Here is a 15,963-nt window from a genome sequence, read left to right as displayed (position 1 = left end):
TATTTAAAATGATTGATTGATTCAATGATGATTTTTGATTTCATACTGCTTTAAAAACTAAAAATAGAATAAATATAGAGTGAAAATGTATAAGTCAGTGGCATCCAGTTTTAAATTCTAAAGAACTCACTTCGTATTTAATTTATTCTTTATTCTCATTAAAATCTTTCGTACTTTTCATTTTTTCATGACCTCTTATTGATATCTCTCATCTTTGAATTGTAATTGGCGGAAGAAGAAATGCTCTGAGGCGACGCTTGAGATCTAAAGAATTCGCGACCTTAGATTGTTGCTTTATTACTACCATTATCATTCGATTTTTAAATCATGCATGCTCTATTTTATTTATTCCTTTTACCTTTAAACCTTTAAACCTTGGAGAGAACCCAAGGATATCACCAAAGCGCAATAGATATTTTCTTATTTTTAATGAATTTCTCAGACAAACATAAGATCACAAATAGTAACTATGAATATTTTTGTAATTAAAATATGCACTACCCATTCCTTGATTTAGATATCGTTCTTGCCACGCGTCGAGCTTCCTCGGTCAGAAGTCGTGTTGCCCATGGATGGACAATGCCCGGTGATGGAGGCACTGGCCTCCCCAACCACCGAGGCCTGTCCCGACGTGATCCCGTGCTGCACCAGGAAGTCATGCTCGTTCTTGGCCTGCCTTAGCCAGTTCCTCAGATCCCGAGTGCGCTCCACCAAGCAAGTGGTATAGTTGACGGCCCGGGGACTCTGCGAGACTATAGTGTTGGCCGTGAGGATGGCCGCGCCCATGGAACTCTGCATCCGACCGGCGGCCAGCTGGCGATAGGTCTCCAAACGGTCCGCGAGAGTGGGTATCGAATGGGGTATGTGCACCGCCCCGCCGCCGACGCCGCCCTCGATGATATCATCGGAAAGGGAGAAGTTTTGTGCTCCGGAATGCGTCTGATGCTTCAGCACCTGTGACCATCCCAAATCCCTTGGCGACAGCATCGGTATGGCCGATGCAGACTGATCGTGCTGCTGTTGTAGCTGTTGCTGCTGTTGCTTCTGGCCAAATATGTCCAGGATCTCACGGATCTCGGCATTGAGTATCTCCAGATTCTCGATACACTCGTTCGACTCCTGCTGATAGTACTCCTTCTTCTTGTGGAAATCGGCGGCACTGGCCAGTTCGGTGCTGCTGAAGCCGGAACTGGAGTGCGACGACAGATCGCTCAGTGTGGCCGCATCGTCCATGGAGCCCAGATCCAGTATGGACTTCTCCTTCTCGTAGATCCTCAGCAGACTCTGCTCCAGATGCCTCAGTCGTATTATCTTCTCGCCCAGCAGGGATCTGGTCCGGTGCAGATTCACCTCCATCTCGGTGAGTTCCTTCTCCTCCTGGATCAGCTGATCGATCGAGTGCTTCGGCGACAAGGCGGTGATCTTCCGCTGCTGACTGATCTCGCGCTGCCGCATCCTAAAGTTGGTGCGCTGTGTCCTCAGGGATTCCTTGGCCCGACGCACCGAATCCCTTTCCAGATGTATGCGATGCTTGAAAAACTCCAGTTCGGAGCCCACGCCATTGGGTTTGATGGAGATGTCGGTGAAGGGATAGCGCAGATGGTAGGGGGCATCCAGGGTGTTCTCGGGGAACTGATCCTCGAGAGCCTCGAGCTTCTGCAGCTGGTGGCGCAGGTTCTCCACCGGAGTGCAGGGCCGCTCACCCTTGTAGCTAGTGTCGGAATTCAAGCGCGATGTCGAAGCCGACTTGGTGCGCGAAAAGACAATCCTGTTCAGGCTCGACGACTCCTTGCCCTGGTTGCTATTGTTGTTCCGCTCCAGATTCGCGATAGCACCAGCCACTATATCCCTGGAGGAGTTGCCATTATCGCTGACCGTTCGGGCCGATAAAACGCCACTGGCCGACTTGAGAAAGGGTCCATAGCGACCATTGTTGTAGGTATTCGATAGGGTCGTATCCGATTGACTGATAGAGGTGTTGTCATCCTGCAGCTGCAGCTGCCTGATGTTGTACGATGCCTTGGCCAGCTGACCCTTGTGTGGCACCGGTGGCTTGACCACCGCCTCGCCGGCAATCGCCTGATCCGAGTAGCTCAGCGAGCGGTTTTCACTGTTGCCAGACTGGGCCTGGGGCTTGTAGTAGCGCTCTATGGAGCGCTCCATCTCGGCACCGCTGGTGGACTTGGTGCTAGTGGTGTGGTTATGATGCTGGGGCCCCATCTGGGCCTCCCGCCGCCGATTGCGTCGCTCCAGGGAGAGCTTCACGTCCGTCTTGAGGCGCACATACTTCTCCTTGAGGCAGCGGTACTTGTCCTCCAGCAGGCGCTTCTCGCAGCGCACCTTCTCGTAGAGCCGCTCCTCGCCCTTCTCCCGGCCTCGCTGCTTCTCCGTCTCCAACTCGCGGGCGAACTTCTCGCGCACCTGGGCCAGCCGGGTGGCCTGTTCCCTGCGCAGGATCTCCTCCTCGTTGTGGAGTTCCCTCTCCAGGTCCCGCAGGATCTCCTCGTGGTTGCTCTGTAGAGTGTCGATCCGGGTCTTGTGCTCACTCACCAGAAGACTCCGCTTGCTCTGCAGTTGGCGCTCCAGTTGCACTCGATACTTCTCCATCTGGAGCTCGAAGGCCTCCTCCAGCTTGTGCTGATGCGAGGTTAGACGCAGATCGTACTCGTGACGGTATCTCTTTAACTTGGCCTCATGATCCCGCCTGATGGCCTCGAAATCATTCTGCAACTGGGCCTCACTGGTGGCATTGTCGGAGAAGATGGAACCCTGGTTCATTGACTTGTCCGCCGACAGTTGTCCGGACTTCAGCTGCAGTTGCTCCAGCTCGTAGCTGTGCTTGCGGCCCAAGGCGTCCAGGTCGAAGGCATTGTTTCCCGCCAAGAGGGATGAGTCCTGCTCGGACTTGTTGATGATAAAGCTGCGCACAGAACTGCCCTTCGAGTCGGAGTCTGTGTCGTCGTAAAATAGTTTGGGCGCTTCACAACCCTTGGTTTTATCAGCGTTTGCTTCTACAGATCCTAAGCCGGATCCCAAAACTGGTCCTGATATTTTGATTACTTCTGTTGATTTGGTTATTGGTTTGTTGGAGTCCAATAAGAAGGGATTCCGATTGTAAACGCCCTCCATTAGGTTGGTCTCCTTCTCGTGCCAAAGCTCGTCTGCTTCGTCCTTACCTTCCCCATCCACATCTTCATCACCATCCTCATTCTGATCCCCATCATCATCATCTTCGATTACCACCTCCACATCCTCATCGTCGTCCTCTGAGTTCTCACTCTGCTTGTAGGTCTGCGTTATCTTTGTCGACCGGGTCTCCTCCTGCGAGTCCTTCACTCGCTGCGCCTGATCCAGATTAAAGCGCACGCTCTTCTTGTCCTCCACCTCGCTCGTGGGCTCTGTGCGATCCAATCTTCGACTTATATCGGTTATGCTCGAGTCACGCAGGATGCCCTTGACACCCGACGGCGAGGTGTAGCCATCGCTCTCCAATTGCCGACGTGCCTTTTGGAACATCGAAACGGTTCCAGACACTTTACCAACTCCTTCGTTCTCCTCGGAGTTCTCTGGTTTCCCATTAATTTGGCTAGAAGTGCTCGCCACTTGGGCCTTAGACTTGGTCACCTCAAAGCCAAGCTGATAAAAACGTCCAAAATCCTTGGAACCTGAGTCCAAAAATCGACTTTTACCACCGCTTAGCAGGCTGGGTCCCAGGAACCCAGCCTTACTGGCCATCGACCACTTCCGGGCCAGATTGTTCAGGGGCAATGGGCCCGGAGAGGGAATCTCATCGATGCCCTGCATACTGCGTATGCCGGAGTCCAATTGCGATAGGTCATCCGAGGTGTCGACGAACTGCGCACTCTCACCCACCGAGGCTGTGGTTTCCAATAGCTTTTGACGCGCCTGGTTAACCAGATCTCGGTAAATCGCATCCAGTGGGTGATCCCACTGCGACTCCTTGGTTCGCGTATTGTGATAGTAGTGGCCATTTTTCTCCTCAGAGAAGCTGTCACGGTATTATACCAATGGGGTTATTGTGTTACATTATTTTAGGCACACTCTTACCATATCTTCCAATCCGAGGGCAGGGCGGCCATCAAGCCTTCCTTGGCCAGATAGAGCAAGTGCTGCTCCCGCTGAGGATCGATTCCAATCAAAGAGGCATATTCGTTTATTTCTAAAAAATATATATAATAAAATATTACGCTTTTTTTTAATTTCTTCCTAACCAAAAAACATATATTAATATTAAAACCGACAGCATATTTAGAAAAAACCTTTTGAAATTAAACAAAAAAAAAATTTGTAACGTGAAAAAAACTTAGAATAAGAAATATCACCTATACAATAAAATTTTGTTTCAACTACATATTTTATAGATAAATCAATTAAAGGGCTAAAAAAGTAATTAATTTTTTTAACTGGAAATATAAAATGTTTCGTCACAGGTTTTAATAGAATAGTTTGAGGAATATTTCACAGATGTATATATGGTACATATGTTCTTCCTGCAGATGTATATATACACATGCACATATATATTTAAAAGGTTGGAAATGTGTTAATGTCCCTAATTAAGTATAGCACATTTTTTCTTTTAAAATAAGTAAAGTAAAAAAAAAAGTTACCAAATTTGTCCCCAATGCGTACATATTTTCAGGACCTTCAGGATAGATTTTTCCCGGAAAAGTCAATATTATATGCACACATTTACACCCAAAGGGTATAAGAGATTGTAATTATAACTAATGGGGAAAACTTACCCTCTGATGATGGGAAACACGCCTCGTCGAAGACCTCCTCGCAAATCACCGACGAGCCCTGGGAGGATGATGATGTTGTTGAGACCGCCTTGGCCATTTCAGTTGTTGCTGCCGCCGAGGATATCCTCTTGCACCCACTGGTGGTCGTCATTGTGGGGGCACTTTGCTGCGACTTCACTAACCGACGAAACTACTTTTCGGAGCTGACGTTTCCGTTGCCTCGGGAGTTATCCGTACTCGAAGTGCCGCTCAATATACTTGCATATATTATTATATTTTCCCCATTTGGCACTCATAGTTCTCCATAGTAGTCCTCAGCGAATGCTGCCGACAGCAGGGCAAATGGCAGAATAATCGGATGCAGTTTGACCTAAAAATGAAAATATAAATACCTACTGAGTCATCGCTATACTATGTACGGCCGTGTGTGTGCAGGTCGGAGCATGCTCCGAAGACGGGTTGCTGGCCAATTATCTGGTTGGCAACAGGATATGCCACCGCGTTCGCCGTTCTGCGCAGCCTGACGGCAGCGAGGACCACCTCGTTTTCAACCACGACAACAACCGAACCGAAGCCCGATAAAAATACCATACCAGTGCCAAAATACTGTCGTTATCCTTTTGGTTTGGCCATAACCTCCCTTGTGCGGGGGTGGAAATTATTCTGGGATTGGCTAGAATGCGTTCAATATACTTAAGTTCTGTTCATTACATAGACATAATTATTCAGGATTAGAGCCCTTTAAAAGGAAGGGGTAAAATTACCCTTTAGCATTACAATATCCTTTGTGAAAAAATCCACAAATATAATATTCCAAAAATACTATAGTTATCCCTTTCTCCCTAAATATGAGATCTTAGATTTGTTTTTTTTTTTCCTCAAAAAATGTTCAGTTTTTAAGTTTAAGTTTTTAGAAAAATATGAAATTCAAGAAATCTATTTTTCAAAAAATTATCAGGACCAAACATTTTCAAAATGGTGGAGTGCCACTGAAAACCGGCGATAAAAGCTTATGTACGGAGGTGTCGCGGTGGGAATGCACTATAAAGCTTTTCTATCGATAATGTTTTAGTGAGGCCTTCGATTTATAGAATAGTGCCCAATACTTTGCTTCAAAACAATTAGATATGTTTAAAACACCTCTCAACCCTACCTGAAAATCATAATAATATAAAACCCAGCTCGCCGAGCACATACGAATTCGCGGACAGAGTCATGGCGGGCATGTACAACTACTCCAGCCTAAAGTACGTAACACAGGCAACCTGCATCGCGACGACGCTATAGTAAATAACACCTAACATCCATTTTTAGATTTGAAGCGGAGCGTGGACTTCGCGACGATCATCACCTGGGCAATGAGCATCGCTCGAGGGACCTACATTTACCCACGACCTCCAGCCCCAGCAAACTCTTGGCAAGCAGGTAGAGCCGAAGATTTGCCAGCATTTTCCATTTGTTAAATTACATAAAATCCTATGACTCCCATTGAATCAGCCTTGAGGGCCGCGAGAAGTCCATGGTGGACAATATAAACGCCGACCAGGATGCCATGACCAGGATCCAGTACGTTGACTCAGACAATGCCTTATCACTACCGCTGGGAAAGCATAAAGGGCTGGACAAGTATTCGGAAACCCAGGAGGATGGTGCGTTCATCTACCATTTGTAGCTGCCAAGAAGCTCTGTATCATATGTACCACACATTACAGATACCTCAGTTCGAAAATATCTGGTGGTGGGCGTTCAGTGGGTCTCCCTGGTCACCGAGAACCTGCTAAGTCATCCGTTCGTGGTGCTGCGAAGGCAGTGCCAGGTGTACAATGCCTCGAGACGCTACCACCTGCATCCCTTCCAGCTGCTGCCCAGCATTGTACACCTGCACCGAAGGCAGGGCGTGACCACGCTGTGGAAGGGCGTGGGCAGCTGCCTCCTGGTGCGCGGCATGACCCTGGCCATAGACGATTTCATCTCGAAGGTGACCAGCTGGCCCAAGGACGTGGACAGTCGCACCACCCTGAAGCGTTTCGGCCAGCATATTCTGCTCAAATGGTGAGGCACTACCTTGGTGCTCCTAGTCCGCACACTTCTAATTCCCATTTTGCGTACCTCCTATAGCATAAGCATTGGTCTGGTGGTGCCCTTTCATGCTGCCTCGCTCGTAGAGACGGTGCAAAGCGATATAGCCAGCGAAAAGCCGGGCCTGTTCGATGTCTTTCGGGAGGGCAGCTTGCGGCTCTTTTACTGGAGCTCGCCGCAGAAGGGTCGAATGCTCCCGGCCTGGGCTCTCATCGGGCCCAGCGTCTCGTTCGGCATCACCAAGTACCTCTTCAACCTGGTCATACGGGGCGTCTCCTCGCGCATAATGCGGCGACGAATAGGGACAAACTCTCAGGACAGCCAGGGCGGAAAGTTTCACGACAATACGCTAGAGCATCAGAATGCCGAAATATACGCCAGCCTCATCTCCATCCTAACCACGGAGGTCATATTCTTTCCGTTCGAGACGATTCTGCACCGCCTGCAGCTGCAGGGCACACGAACAATAATCGACAACCTGGACAATGGCTACGATGTGGTGCCGATTCTGACGAACTATCAGGGCGTCGTCGACTGCTATCAGACCACCATTGTCTCCGAGGGCGTTTCGGGGCTGTACAAGGGCTTCGGAGCCATGATCCTGCAGTTTGCAGCGCACGTGGCTGTCATCAAGCTGGCCAAATGGGTTGTGAATCAAATCGCCGAGGTCATATCGAATCGACCGCCCCAGCGAATAGTGCAGTACTATAATCTGGATGGCATTGCCGGCAACTCGAGGTCCACGACCTTGTCGCCCAGCCTGTCCAGCACCGAGATGGAGGAGAACAGTGTTGGTCAGAATTCACTAGATTAGTTAATTGCTAGTCCAATTATTATGCATATGTAAATTATACAAGAATAATTTAAATGTTCACATTGCACTTTTTACTGGGCTTGGCGCGATTCTCTTACGCGCTTACACTTTATACGGTTTGCAAAAAAGGAAGTACTTTGAGTAGCTTTCGAAACGAATGTAGCTTGATTAAAAACGGCTAGGGACTGAAAGAAAATGAAGGGAAAACTGGAGATTGTCCTGTGGTGCGATCGTTCCTATGGCAACTATTTAAACGATATACACATACAATTTATAAGGGAAAGAACCCGTTCAAAGCATAAACTTTACGTATATAACTCTTGTATCGTTAACCAATCTTCAAGCCTGCCGCTTGGAAACAGCCACACAACTTGAAGCTCAGTGCTTATATCGTAAGACATTTATTTGCAACATCCTTGTGAGCCAAAAAACAATATGTACAACGAACGGATACGCAACGTTAACAGAACAATATTTAATATGACTTCTGTTTGCCAAACCGTGTGTCGTTTGATGTTTCACATTTTAAATATATGCAGATAAGTTCTGATCGCTGTCGCCTTACTTTCTATACCACATCTGGAGCGTCTTCATCCGCTTGACCTTCTTCTGCAGCTGCAGGACGCCGTACATGAGGGCCTCGGCCGTTGGCGGGCAGCCGGGCACATAGATGTCGACGGGGATTATCCGGTCGCAGCCGCGGACCACCGAGTACGAGTAGTGATAGTAGCCACCGCCGTTGGCGCAGCTGCCCATCGAGATGACCCAGCGGGGCTCGGGCATTTGGTCGTAGACCTTTCGCAGGGCCGGTGCCATTTTGTTGGTCAGCGTGCCCGCGACGATGATGACATCGGCCTGGCGGGGTGATGCACGGAAGACGACGCCATAGCGATCCATGTCGTATCGCGGGGCGGCGATGTGCATCATTTCGACGGCACAGCAGGCCAGGCCGAATGTCAGGGGCCAGATGGAGCCCTTGCGGCCCCAGTTGAGCAGATCATCGAGCCGGGCCAGCGACCACTCCGCCACCGAGGACTGTTTCGTGCCGAACGGCGAGTATCCCTTCTTTGGCAACGTCTGGGCCACCTCGGCGACCGGAAGGGTTTGTTGTTGGCGCACCAGAGCCAAGTTCAGAGCGGGCACCATTGCGTTCGGTGTCGTCTGGGTGGCCTTTTGGAGAGCCCGGGCCAGGGTCGATGACATCATCGCCGAACGCAGCATCTTGGTCCTGCTAAATTGATGCTTCAGTTATATGCGGACAGTGCATTTAAACATTTAATACCTATTTATGTAACTTCAACTTATTTCGGTTCGTATTGTGAGGGTATGACCGCCGCTGAACTGCTAACAAAATACCGATTGCATCTTTGGAAATGTACCAAAATATACCAAATATTTAAAGTGCCCTGTTCCCACATTGGCACATCATACGCGGCAACAACATAGTATATATAATATCCCATTCCCACTTAGACGCATCTCAGATGCTTCGCTATTTTCCCAGAATGTTCCATCGCTTTCTCGTTCGTTTGAAATTTGTGATTTTTCTGATTTTATGAACTTTTTACATAAAAGAAAATTATTTTTCCCTTGCTTGTTGTTTTATAAGTTGTGCCCATTAGCAAAAAGTGTGGCATTTTGTACATATCAAAATAAAACTATTAAACAACATTAATTTTCGGCAACTGGTTTTCACCGATTTAAACAGATTTTTAGCTTTAAATGTGCAACCCAATTTGCAATAAACTTTCATCGACTTTGCCAAAGTATGCATTCAATATTTGTTTCTTTTACGTTTTTTTGCTTGCTTTATTTTGTAATATATGTGTTGGTGTAATTCAGATATCGTCTATTGTTACAGCGGCTTGGGTAATGTAATGCTAACAATTGAATGGTAGTAAAGCGATAAATCAAAATAAAGCAATACGGTAGTGCTTAAAGGCTTTTGCGATAAGCAATTTTAAAAACTAAAGATCAAAGAACCACTTGTTGATTTAACTCGCTAATTTATATTTCATTTTGAATTTGTAGATTGCGCTTGCTTGGCTTTCCGTTTTCAAATACTACTGATCGGGAGTTGCTGTTGCTTAGATTTCATCGATGTTTATTTCCTCCTCATCGTCCGCTTCTTCGATTTTTTTGACTCTTTCTTTAGTGATGTTCGTGCTGTTCGCGCTGTAGTCTTTTAGCATACCATAGCCGCCGTCATCCTCATCGGATTCTTCTTCAGAGTCAGATTCTTCTTCCTGAGCATTTTCAAGCCACTGAACAAACGGCTTTACTTTCTCGTGAATCTCGGCAGCAATGTGTTTGGGGACATTTTTCTTGCTAACCTTCTGCGCCCACTCCAGAATGACGGCTTCCTCGAGTATGTCTAAATCATAGAAGACTTTAAAGATTCCAGCCACCTTGCTCATAAGTGTAGCTTTATGAAGCTCGACAGTTTGTTCGATTCCGCCAATAAGATAACGCTGGGCTTTTGGATTATCAAATGTGAAGCGAAGGATCAATTTACGGTGCTTGTGCACGTCTTTGATAATGTTTTCAGTGAAAAGAAGCTCAGCCAGTACCAGAGGAGATTTGTTCAAAATATCCAAACGTTCCGCTTCGATCACCAGTTCCTTATGAACTTGAACATCCTGCAATAGTTGCTTGTCCCGCTTGTCCTTTACCAGCTCGTAGAACAGATCGATGCGCTCCTTTTCAGTTTTGTCATAGTCATCCGAAATAGTCATGCCCTTAGCACCGTCCGTCAGATCTTGCAAACGGGCACGTATAGCCTCCTAAGAGGGGAAATATACATATAGTTTATTTGTCTAAGCTACTAGTAGTATTTAGAGCAATCGTACCTTCGAGACATCGACACTCCACCCCTCGTCGTCATCATCCTGAGAAGTTTTCTCCGGAATGGCAGCACTAATTTCGGCCTCAGTTTGGCTAGCCTGGTTTGTGCCATTGCCGCCATCTGATTCACCACCAGAGTTGTTGGTCATGGAGCCATCGGCGTTATCGTTCTTCTTATGCTTCTTCGAGCGTTTTCCCTCGGTCAGCGACGATCCCTGGGCGGCCGGGTTCAGCGATGGAGGGTTCTTCACAATGAACGTGTTCACCTTGTGGTTGACCTTCAGCAGACCGTGGAAGCCGCATGCCTTGCATGACTGCGAAATGGTCTGGTTCTTGGCGGACACAGTCAAATTGGTCTCCGGATTGTCGCACTCGGGGCAAAGCACAAACTTGCGAATAAAACCGTCCAGCAAGTCCTGCAGCTTGTTCACATCGTGCGAACCATTGACGACAAAGCGTTCATTCTGAAAGTGAAAAAAAATTAGAAGGAAAGGCGAGAGAGAACGCTATAGCCAATGGCCTCGACTATCACATACAGCTTACTCAGGTGATTGGAGGGCGAGAGAGATGGAGATATGCAAGCAGCAAAACGTGTTTTAGGTGGTTGTGGTGGGCGTGACACCCTCCTGAAATGCCTCAAGAAACTGCATGCCAAGTCCAATTCTAGCTTTTATTGTTTCCAAAATCCCAACGTTCATACGGACAAACGAACGGACGGACAGATCATAAGCAAGGTACATGGGCAATTCTTAATGAATGTGTCAAGCAAGCCATATACCGTAAAACTAAGATAAGCATTTGCTTAATATTGGATAATTTTTCAGGGCAACACCTATTAATATATACAAAAAGTACTTTTCTTGTATTTTTCAGTATATTTTAATGTTCGCATAGAAGCATTCATTTGAAGCTAGGTTTAGGGGGAAAACACGAAAAACCACTGTCGGGTGCGACATATAGCATGAAGCAATGAAAAAAACTCTTATTTCCGAGTAACTGGTATACAAATGGTTGGCTAAGCTAGCGAATGAAAGAGACTACGCGTAACCCCAATACAAACCTTATGATCGAACAGCGTTTGGGCGCCCAACTCGCAGCCAAAGTACTTAGTGGGATAGGTGGCCGGACGTCCAATGGCCCTGGCCACTTCGGCCATGTTGACCAGAACGGTCTTGATGCCATTTCCCTTGCCCTCCACCTTGGCCTGCAGACGCGGCATCTTGTAGCGATAGAAGATGTCCGTCACACTGCGGTTAACGTTTACGGTGGCCATCTTGCAGCTAGCTTTTCGTTTCCACACCTTCCAGGGATAATGCTAATGCTTGGCTTATAGTTCTTCGGGTAATGATGTCTCTATTAGGGGCGGCCAGTGGGGTCTATTATCGGCTGTGTGTGGATGGGAATTTATTGACTTGGGGTCTCTTGCTTGTTTGTGATTTGTTGTCCGGCTTTCGTTCCCGTTCATTAATTTTGTTTTTTTGTTATATATGTTGCCGCTGCTGGTGTGTTTACTTATTAAATGTACCGAGAATAAGCATGGATTGGTATATCCTTCCGGAAAAGCGAATAAATTGTGCCTTATTCAAACAACGGTGTAATCAATTTGGTTGTAGATTCTGCAAGAATTGCTTGAGGATAGTATTTCTTATAGTTGTCGTGCAAGGGGTTATATTTTGCTGAGTTCTTATTTTGCTGAAGTATTGGTTGGATTTCCTTGCCTTGGTAAATTTTCAGCTATTCTATGCTTTCCGTTCTTATATGAATAATTAAATGTATACATATATATATATAAATAGAATTACGTATTTATATATATACATATATATTTGATTATATTGTAAATTTACCAGTTTAAGTCTTTAAAAAAATGGCAAAGCAGCAGGCTCATGTGTACCTGAATGGCTGTAACTTCCGATGTCTGTTACTCGAAGTCCTGTGGAGGGGAAAAAGGTTTGAAGGCGTGCGTTAATCGTTTCATACGTACCACATAAAAATGGATTAGGCTCATAGAAATGCAGTATTTGTAACTCAAGTCAATAATAAAACAAAATTACAATATGCTCACAGTTTACATATCCTGGTTTCTTGGAACTTTTAATATAAACTACATAGAAAACTTTAGTCGAATAACTATGAAAAACAATAGTAAGTTATTCTTTTAATCTTGAAAATGACTGAAAGATAATGCACTAGAAGTGATAATTTAAATAAAAACAAGCACTTTAGTTCCAGTTTCAGCAAATTCTAGGGAAATTCGCGAGGCGAGAGCGCATCCTAGTGGCGGGCAGTGACACCACTGACCTTGAGAGGTATTTTAACGAATTTACTCATAACTTTTGAATTAATAGATCGATTTGAACATAATTTAGAATGTAAACAGGTATTGGCAAGTAAAAACAGTTTCCATTAACACTCACTTTTAAAATAAACTTTTCACTAAAACAACAAATTTACAAAGAAAAGTCCCACAATTCTGCGTATAGCGGAGAGAATCCTAATTTATTGGTCACTGCAATTGCAATGTTGCACCACTTTCTCTTGGCTTGACAAATGTCATCAATTTTCATCGGATATTATATGCATATTAAGCCAAGGAACCTAAGATACATAATACTAAGCATCCCCAAGCCTTTGAAATGAAAAATTCGTATTTAATAGTATTAAATCAAAACGTCAAGAGTTTCACTTACCGGTGACTTATGGTTCGCCCTTTTAAATTCATGCACAGCTCGAACCCTTTACTCCGTTTTTTCTCAATAAGACGTACGGTTTTTTTTACTGGTGTTTCTGAAATAGTAGTTTTTAATTAGATTTCTTGCATAATTAGCCGTTGATACTGCATTGTCGGCGCTCAGGACCTGAATGTGTACTTAAGTTTGCCGAACTGCGATGCAATAAAGCATGGACTCAATTAAAGACATAACACTAGGAAATTTATATAACCGATTCACGGTAATTTTAGCACTAAGTTTAACCAAAAGTTCTCAATCACACCAAAAGGACGTTGCACTATAATAATAATAATAGTTCTGCGATCAGAAAACAATATGCTCAGCGACTCTTGTTTTATCTCGGATATAAACTTCAAAAAGCGGAGGAAAGTAAGCGCAAAATGTAACAGAGAATTTTGGGTGGGGTTTTCCTCAAATAGTTTCTATTGATATTCCAACAAAATTGAATAAACTGACAACTATTTCGGTACCGTTTTCAATTTGAATTCCAAATCGGATTCGTTTGCTTTTGAGTCAGCATCACCCAACATGTAGCATAAATATGTTGAGCGGGGTATGGGTTTTGTAGAGAACATTTTAGCAATGCTTATTTTGGAATACAAATCAATTTACAGAGAGGAAACCATTTTTATTTTTATTTTTTTATTTTTTCCTGTCACATAACGCAAAATAAATTATTATTGGTAAGGCTTATAAATTTACATAGATTTACATAATAAATGATTAGATAGATTACAGCCCATGGGATTTATTCCTATTATCTTAACTTGACTGTGCTGTTTAGTTCTTGCCGAAATATAAGCTTTAAGAGTGTTTATGTTATGGGAAGCTCGACCAAGAACTCTCGAAAAAGAGGATTTCCCCTAAAATGAGACCAAAACTCGAAATAGGATATAAAATATAATGCTTTTTTAGCTGAGCTCTGTAGAACAGGTGCTTTTTTAGAAATATTACGTGTTCTCGCGTTTGCAATTGGTATCTTTAAATGTTAATATTATTACTAATAAAAATACTTCATAATTTCCAGTATTGTAAGGTATTTTTATAGTTTTTTAGTTTAATTTCACAACGCCCTAAAACCGCTTCTATATGAATTGAAATATTCATCTCTTTTTACTTATTTTAAATGCTGTCACTAGAAAGTTCCATAGGAACATATGTGCCTCTTGGGATCCTATGATATAATATGGAACAAATTCCCGAGATAAACGCACTTCCGGGGTGAAAAACCAGTGGGTTCGAGAACTATCACTCATTAGTGCATTACTTACCACCGAATCTTTCAAAAGTCATATAAGATTTTGTTTCCCCTCCTTTGGGGTGCGCAATGCCAGTTCGCAAATTAAACAAAGATATCGTATCTCTTTGTTAAGTCAATCGCCAATTGACTCGGGAAATATAGATATATGGATGAACCAAAAACAAACACGCGAACTCGTTGGGGTTTTCAGCAGCGATCCAGGGCTAATATGTGAATATTAGTTACGCTTTTGGGGCGCCTTAGTGTCGCAGAAAAAGCTGTGTGTTTTCGCTTCTCAACTTTTCTGCAAACAAAAAAAGGGGGAAAGAGGATGGGGAATTAGGAATGCGCATGAACCGAACATATGTATACCACTCCGCAGGCCGAGTGTTTTCCTGCTTCATTTTAGTTTTAGTTTGGTTTCGCAAAAAGAAGGTTAATTTCGAATTCAATGATACGCACATATATACGTGCCCACTTATGCATTCAAATGTATTCCGTATATGTATAGCGAGCACCATTCGAATTTCAGAGATTGATTTTTGTGCAAGGGCAGTGGTTTTTTTTTTTTTTTTTGCATCTTTTCCGCTGAATTACACTGGACTCGAAGTTTTTGAAAAGTTATGGAAGCTCATTTGCCAGACATATAGATACGCCTGTGTGTATGTGCGTGCCTACATTTTCATGCACGTATGCATTTACATATGGATGGAAGCCACGCCATTCGAACTTTTGAGGTTGGGTTCGTCGCGACCCCAATCGCTTTTGCGTACCTTTCGCTCGGGTTTACATCAATTCGTCGCTGATTCCAACAAAAGGAAATGAATAATTTTGCCAAATAAACCGTTCAGGAATATATTTTCTCCAAAGTACGAACATACGACTCTACGTCACTGCACAATATGACCATAATGATTCCAGCAGAGCTGCACAACGGTGGTTATCGATTCGCCAAATACGCCGAGGTCGCTCATAGCTCTTTCACACTTCCGCTTCTATGCAGCTCGAATGCGCAAATTACGTGGTTCGTATTCTCACTGCAGCACAGCTTTGTCTATTTGCACGAGACTGGAGTGTGCTGAAGGCAGTGTGCAGTTTTTTTTACGTTTTTGTAAGGAATATATTTTTTTAAAGAAAGTCTGCTACAGGCTGCTACCAAATGACTTAAATTTCAATCAACTTTTATAATCGCTTTTTCAACCGGTAATTTTTTTCATAAAAATAATGATTTATGATATAAGTACAGGATAATGAATAATTCGCGGAAGTGGGAAGTATACAAATTATGCCATTAAAAATGTAAATTGGTCCCTTATCAATTTAAAAAATAAACTTTTAAAATGTAGCCTTTACAACACATACTTATTTGTAGGCAGCCTTTTTTATTTTCACTCTACTTACAATTATTGGCATGTTAGCTTCGGGACCTTCAGAAACACACCTTTACATCTTTGCAAATCCCACACGTTCCGTCTACTGCTTGTTTCG

The 15,963-nt window shown here is 44.4% G+C and overlaps 5 protein-coding genes across 7 annotated transcripts; 1 reads left to right on the top strand and 4 right to left on the bottom strand.

The window, feature by feature from the left end:
- Positions 1-413: 413 nt before the first annotated feature.
- On the bottom strand, positions 414-4,917 carry LOC108025869 (centrosomal protein of 164 kDa). Its single transcript, XM_017096542.3, has 3 exons — positions 4,767-4,917; positions 4,069-4,180; positions 414-4,009 (listed from the first exon to the last, which is right to left on the bottom strand). The coding sequence occupies exons 1-3, from the start codon at positions 4,915-4,917 to the stop codon at positions 514-516; spliced, it is 3,759 nt and encodes a 1,252-aa protein (XP_016952031.1). The 3' UTR covers positions 414-513.
- A 917-nt stretch (positions 4,918-5,834) lies between these two features.
- LOC108025779 (mitochondrial outer membrane protein SLC25A46) lies at positions 5,835-7,717 on the top strand. The gene is made up of 5 exons (XM_017096394.3): positions 5,835-6,013; positions 6,081-6,191; positions 6,264-6,415; positions 6,479-6,818; positions 6,885-7,717. The coding sequence occupies exons 1-5, from the start codon at positions 5,982-5,984 to the stop codon at positions 7,657-7,659; spliced, it is 1,410 nt and encodes a 469-aa protein (XP_016951883.1). The 5' UTR covers positions 5,835-5,981; the 3' UTR covers positions 7,660-7,717.
- A 327-nt stretch (positions 7,718-8,044) lies between these two features.
- LOC108025781 (NADH-quinone oxidoreductase subunit B 2) lies at positions 8,045-9,030 on the bottom strand. 2 transcript variants are annotated; one of them, XM_017096399.3, is made up of 2 exons: positions 8,942-9,030; positions 8,045-8,890 (listed from the first exon to the last, which is right to left on the bottom strand). In XM_017096399.3, the coding sequence occupies exon 2, from the start codon at positions 8,878-8,880 to the stop codon at positions 8,221-8,223; it is 660 nt and encodes a 219-aa protein (XP_016951888.1). In that variant the 5' UTR covers positions 8,881-8,890; positions 8,942-9,030; the 3' UTR covers positions 8,045-8,220. The 2 variants fall into 2 exon arrangements, with proteins under 2 accessions (XP_016951888.1, XP_016951889.1); XM_017096400.3 differs by having other exon boundaries at positions 8,045-8,887.
- Positions 9,031-9,439: 409 nt separating this feature from the next.
- On the bottom strand, positions 9,440-11,783 carry LOC122817736 (eukaryotic translation initiation factor 5). The gene is made up of 3 exons (XM_044092897.2): positions 11,564-11,783; positions 10,509-10,967; positions 9,440-10,442 (listed from the first exon to the last, which is right to left on the bottom strand). Exons 1-3 carry the CDS (start codon positions 11,774-11,776, stop codon positions 9,747-9,749), a joined length of 1,368 nt encoding a protein of 455 aa, XP_043948832.1. The 5' UTR covers positions 11,777-11,783; the 3' UTR covers positions 9,440-9,746.
- Positions 11,784-11,975: 192 nt separating this feature from the next.
- Positions 11,976-15,411, bottom strand: LOC108025780 (uncharacterized). Of its 2 annotated transcripts, none has more exons than XM_017096397.3 (5): positions 15,249-15,411; positions 14,507-14,779; positions 13,194-13,290; positions 12,351-12,436; positions 11,976-12,119 (listed from the first exon to the last, which is right to left on the bottom strand). In XM_017096397.3, the coding sequence occupies exons 2-4, from the start codon at positions 14,526-14,528 to the stop codon at positions 12,388-12,390; spliced, it is 168 nt and encodes a 55-aa protein (XP_016951886.2). In that variant the 5' UTR covers positions 14,529-14,779; positions 15,249-15,411; the 3' UTR covers positions 11,976-12,119; positions 12,351-12,387. The 2 variants fall into 2 exon arrangements, with proteins under 2 accessions (XP_016951886.2, XP_050740734.1); XM_050884777.1 differs by having other exon boundaries at positions 12,110-12,256.
- Between the last annotated feature and the right edge of the window lie 552 nt (positions 15,412-15,963).

The sequence above is a fragment of the Drosophila biarmipes genome, chromosome X, assembly GCF_025231255.1.
Source record: "Drosophila biarmipes strain raj3 chromosome X, RU_DBia_V1.1, whole genome shotgun sequence".
NCBI classification, from domain to species: Eukaryota; Metazoa; Arthropoda; class Insecta; order Diptera; family Drosophilidae; genus Drosophila; species Drosophila biarmipes.
This window is presented reverse-complemented; position numbering and strand designations above follow the sequence as displayed.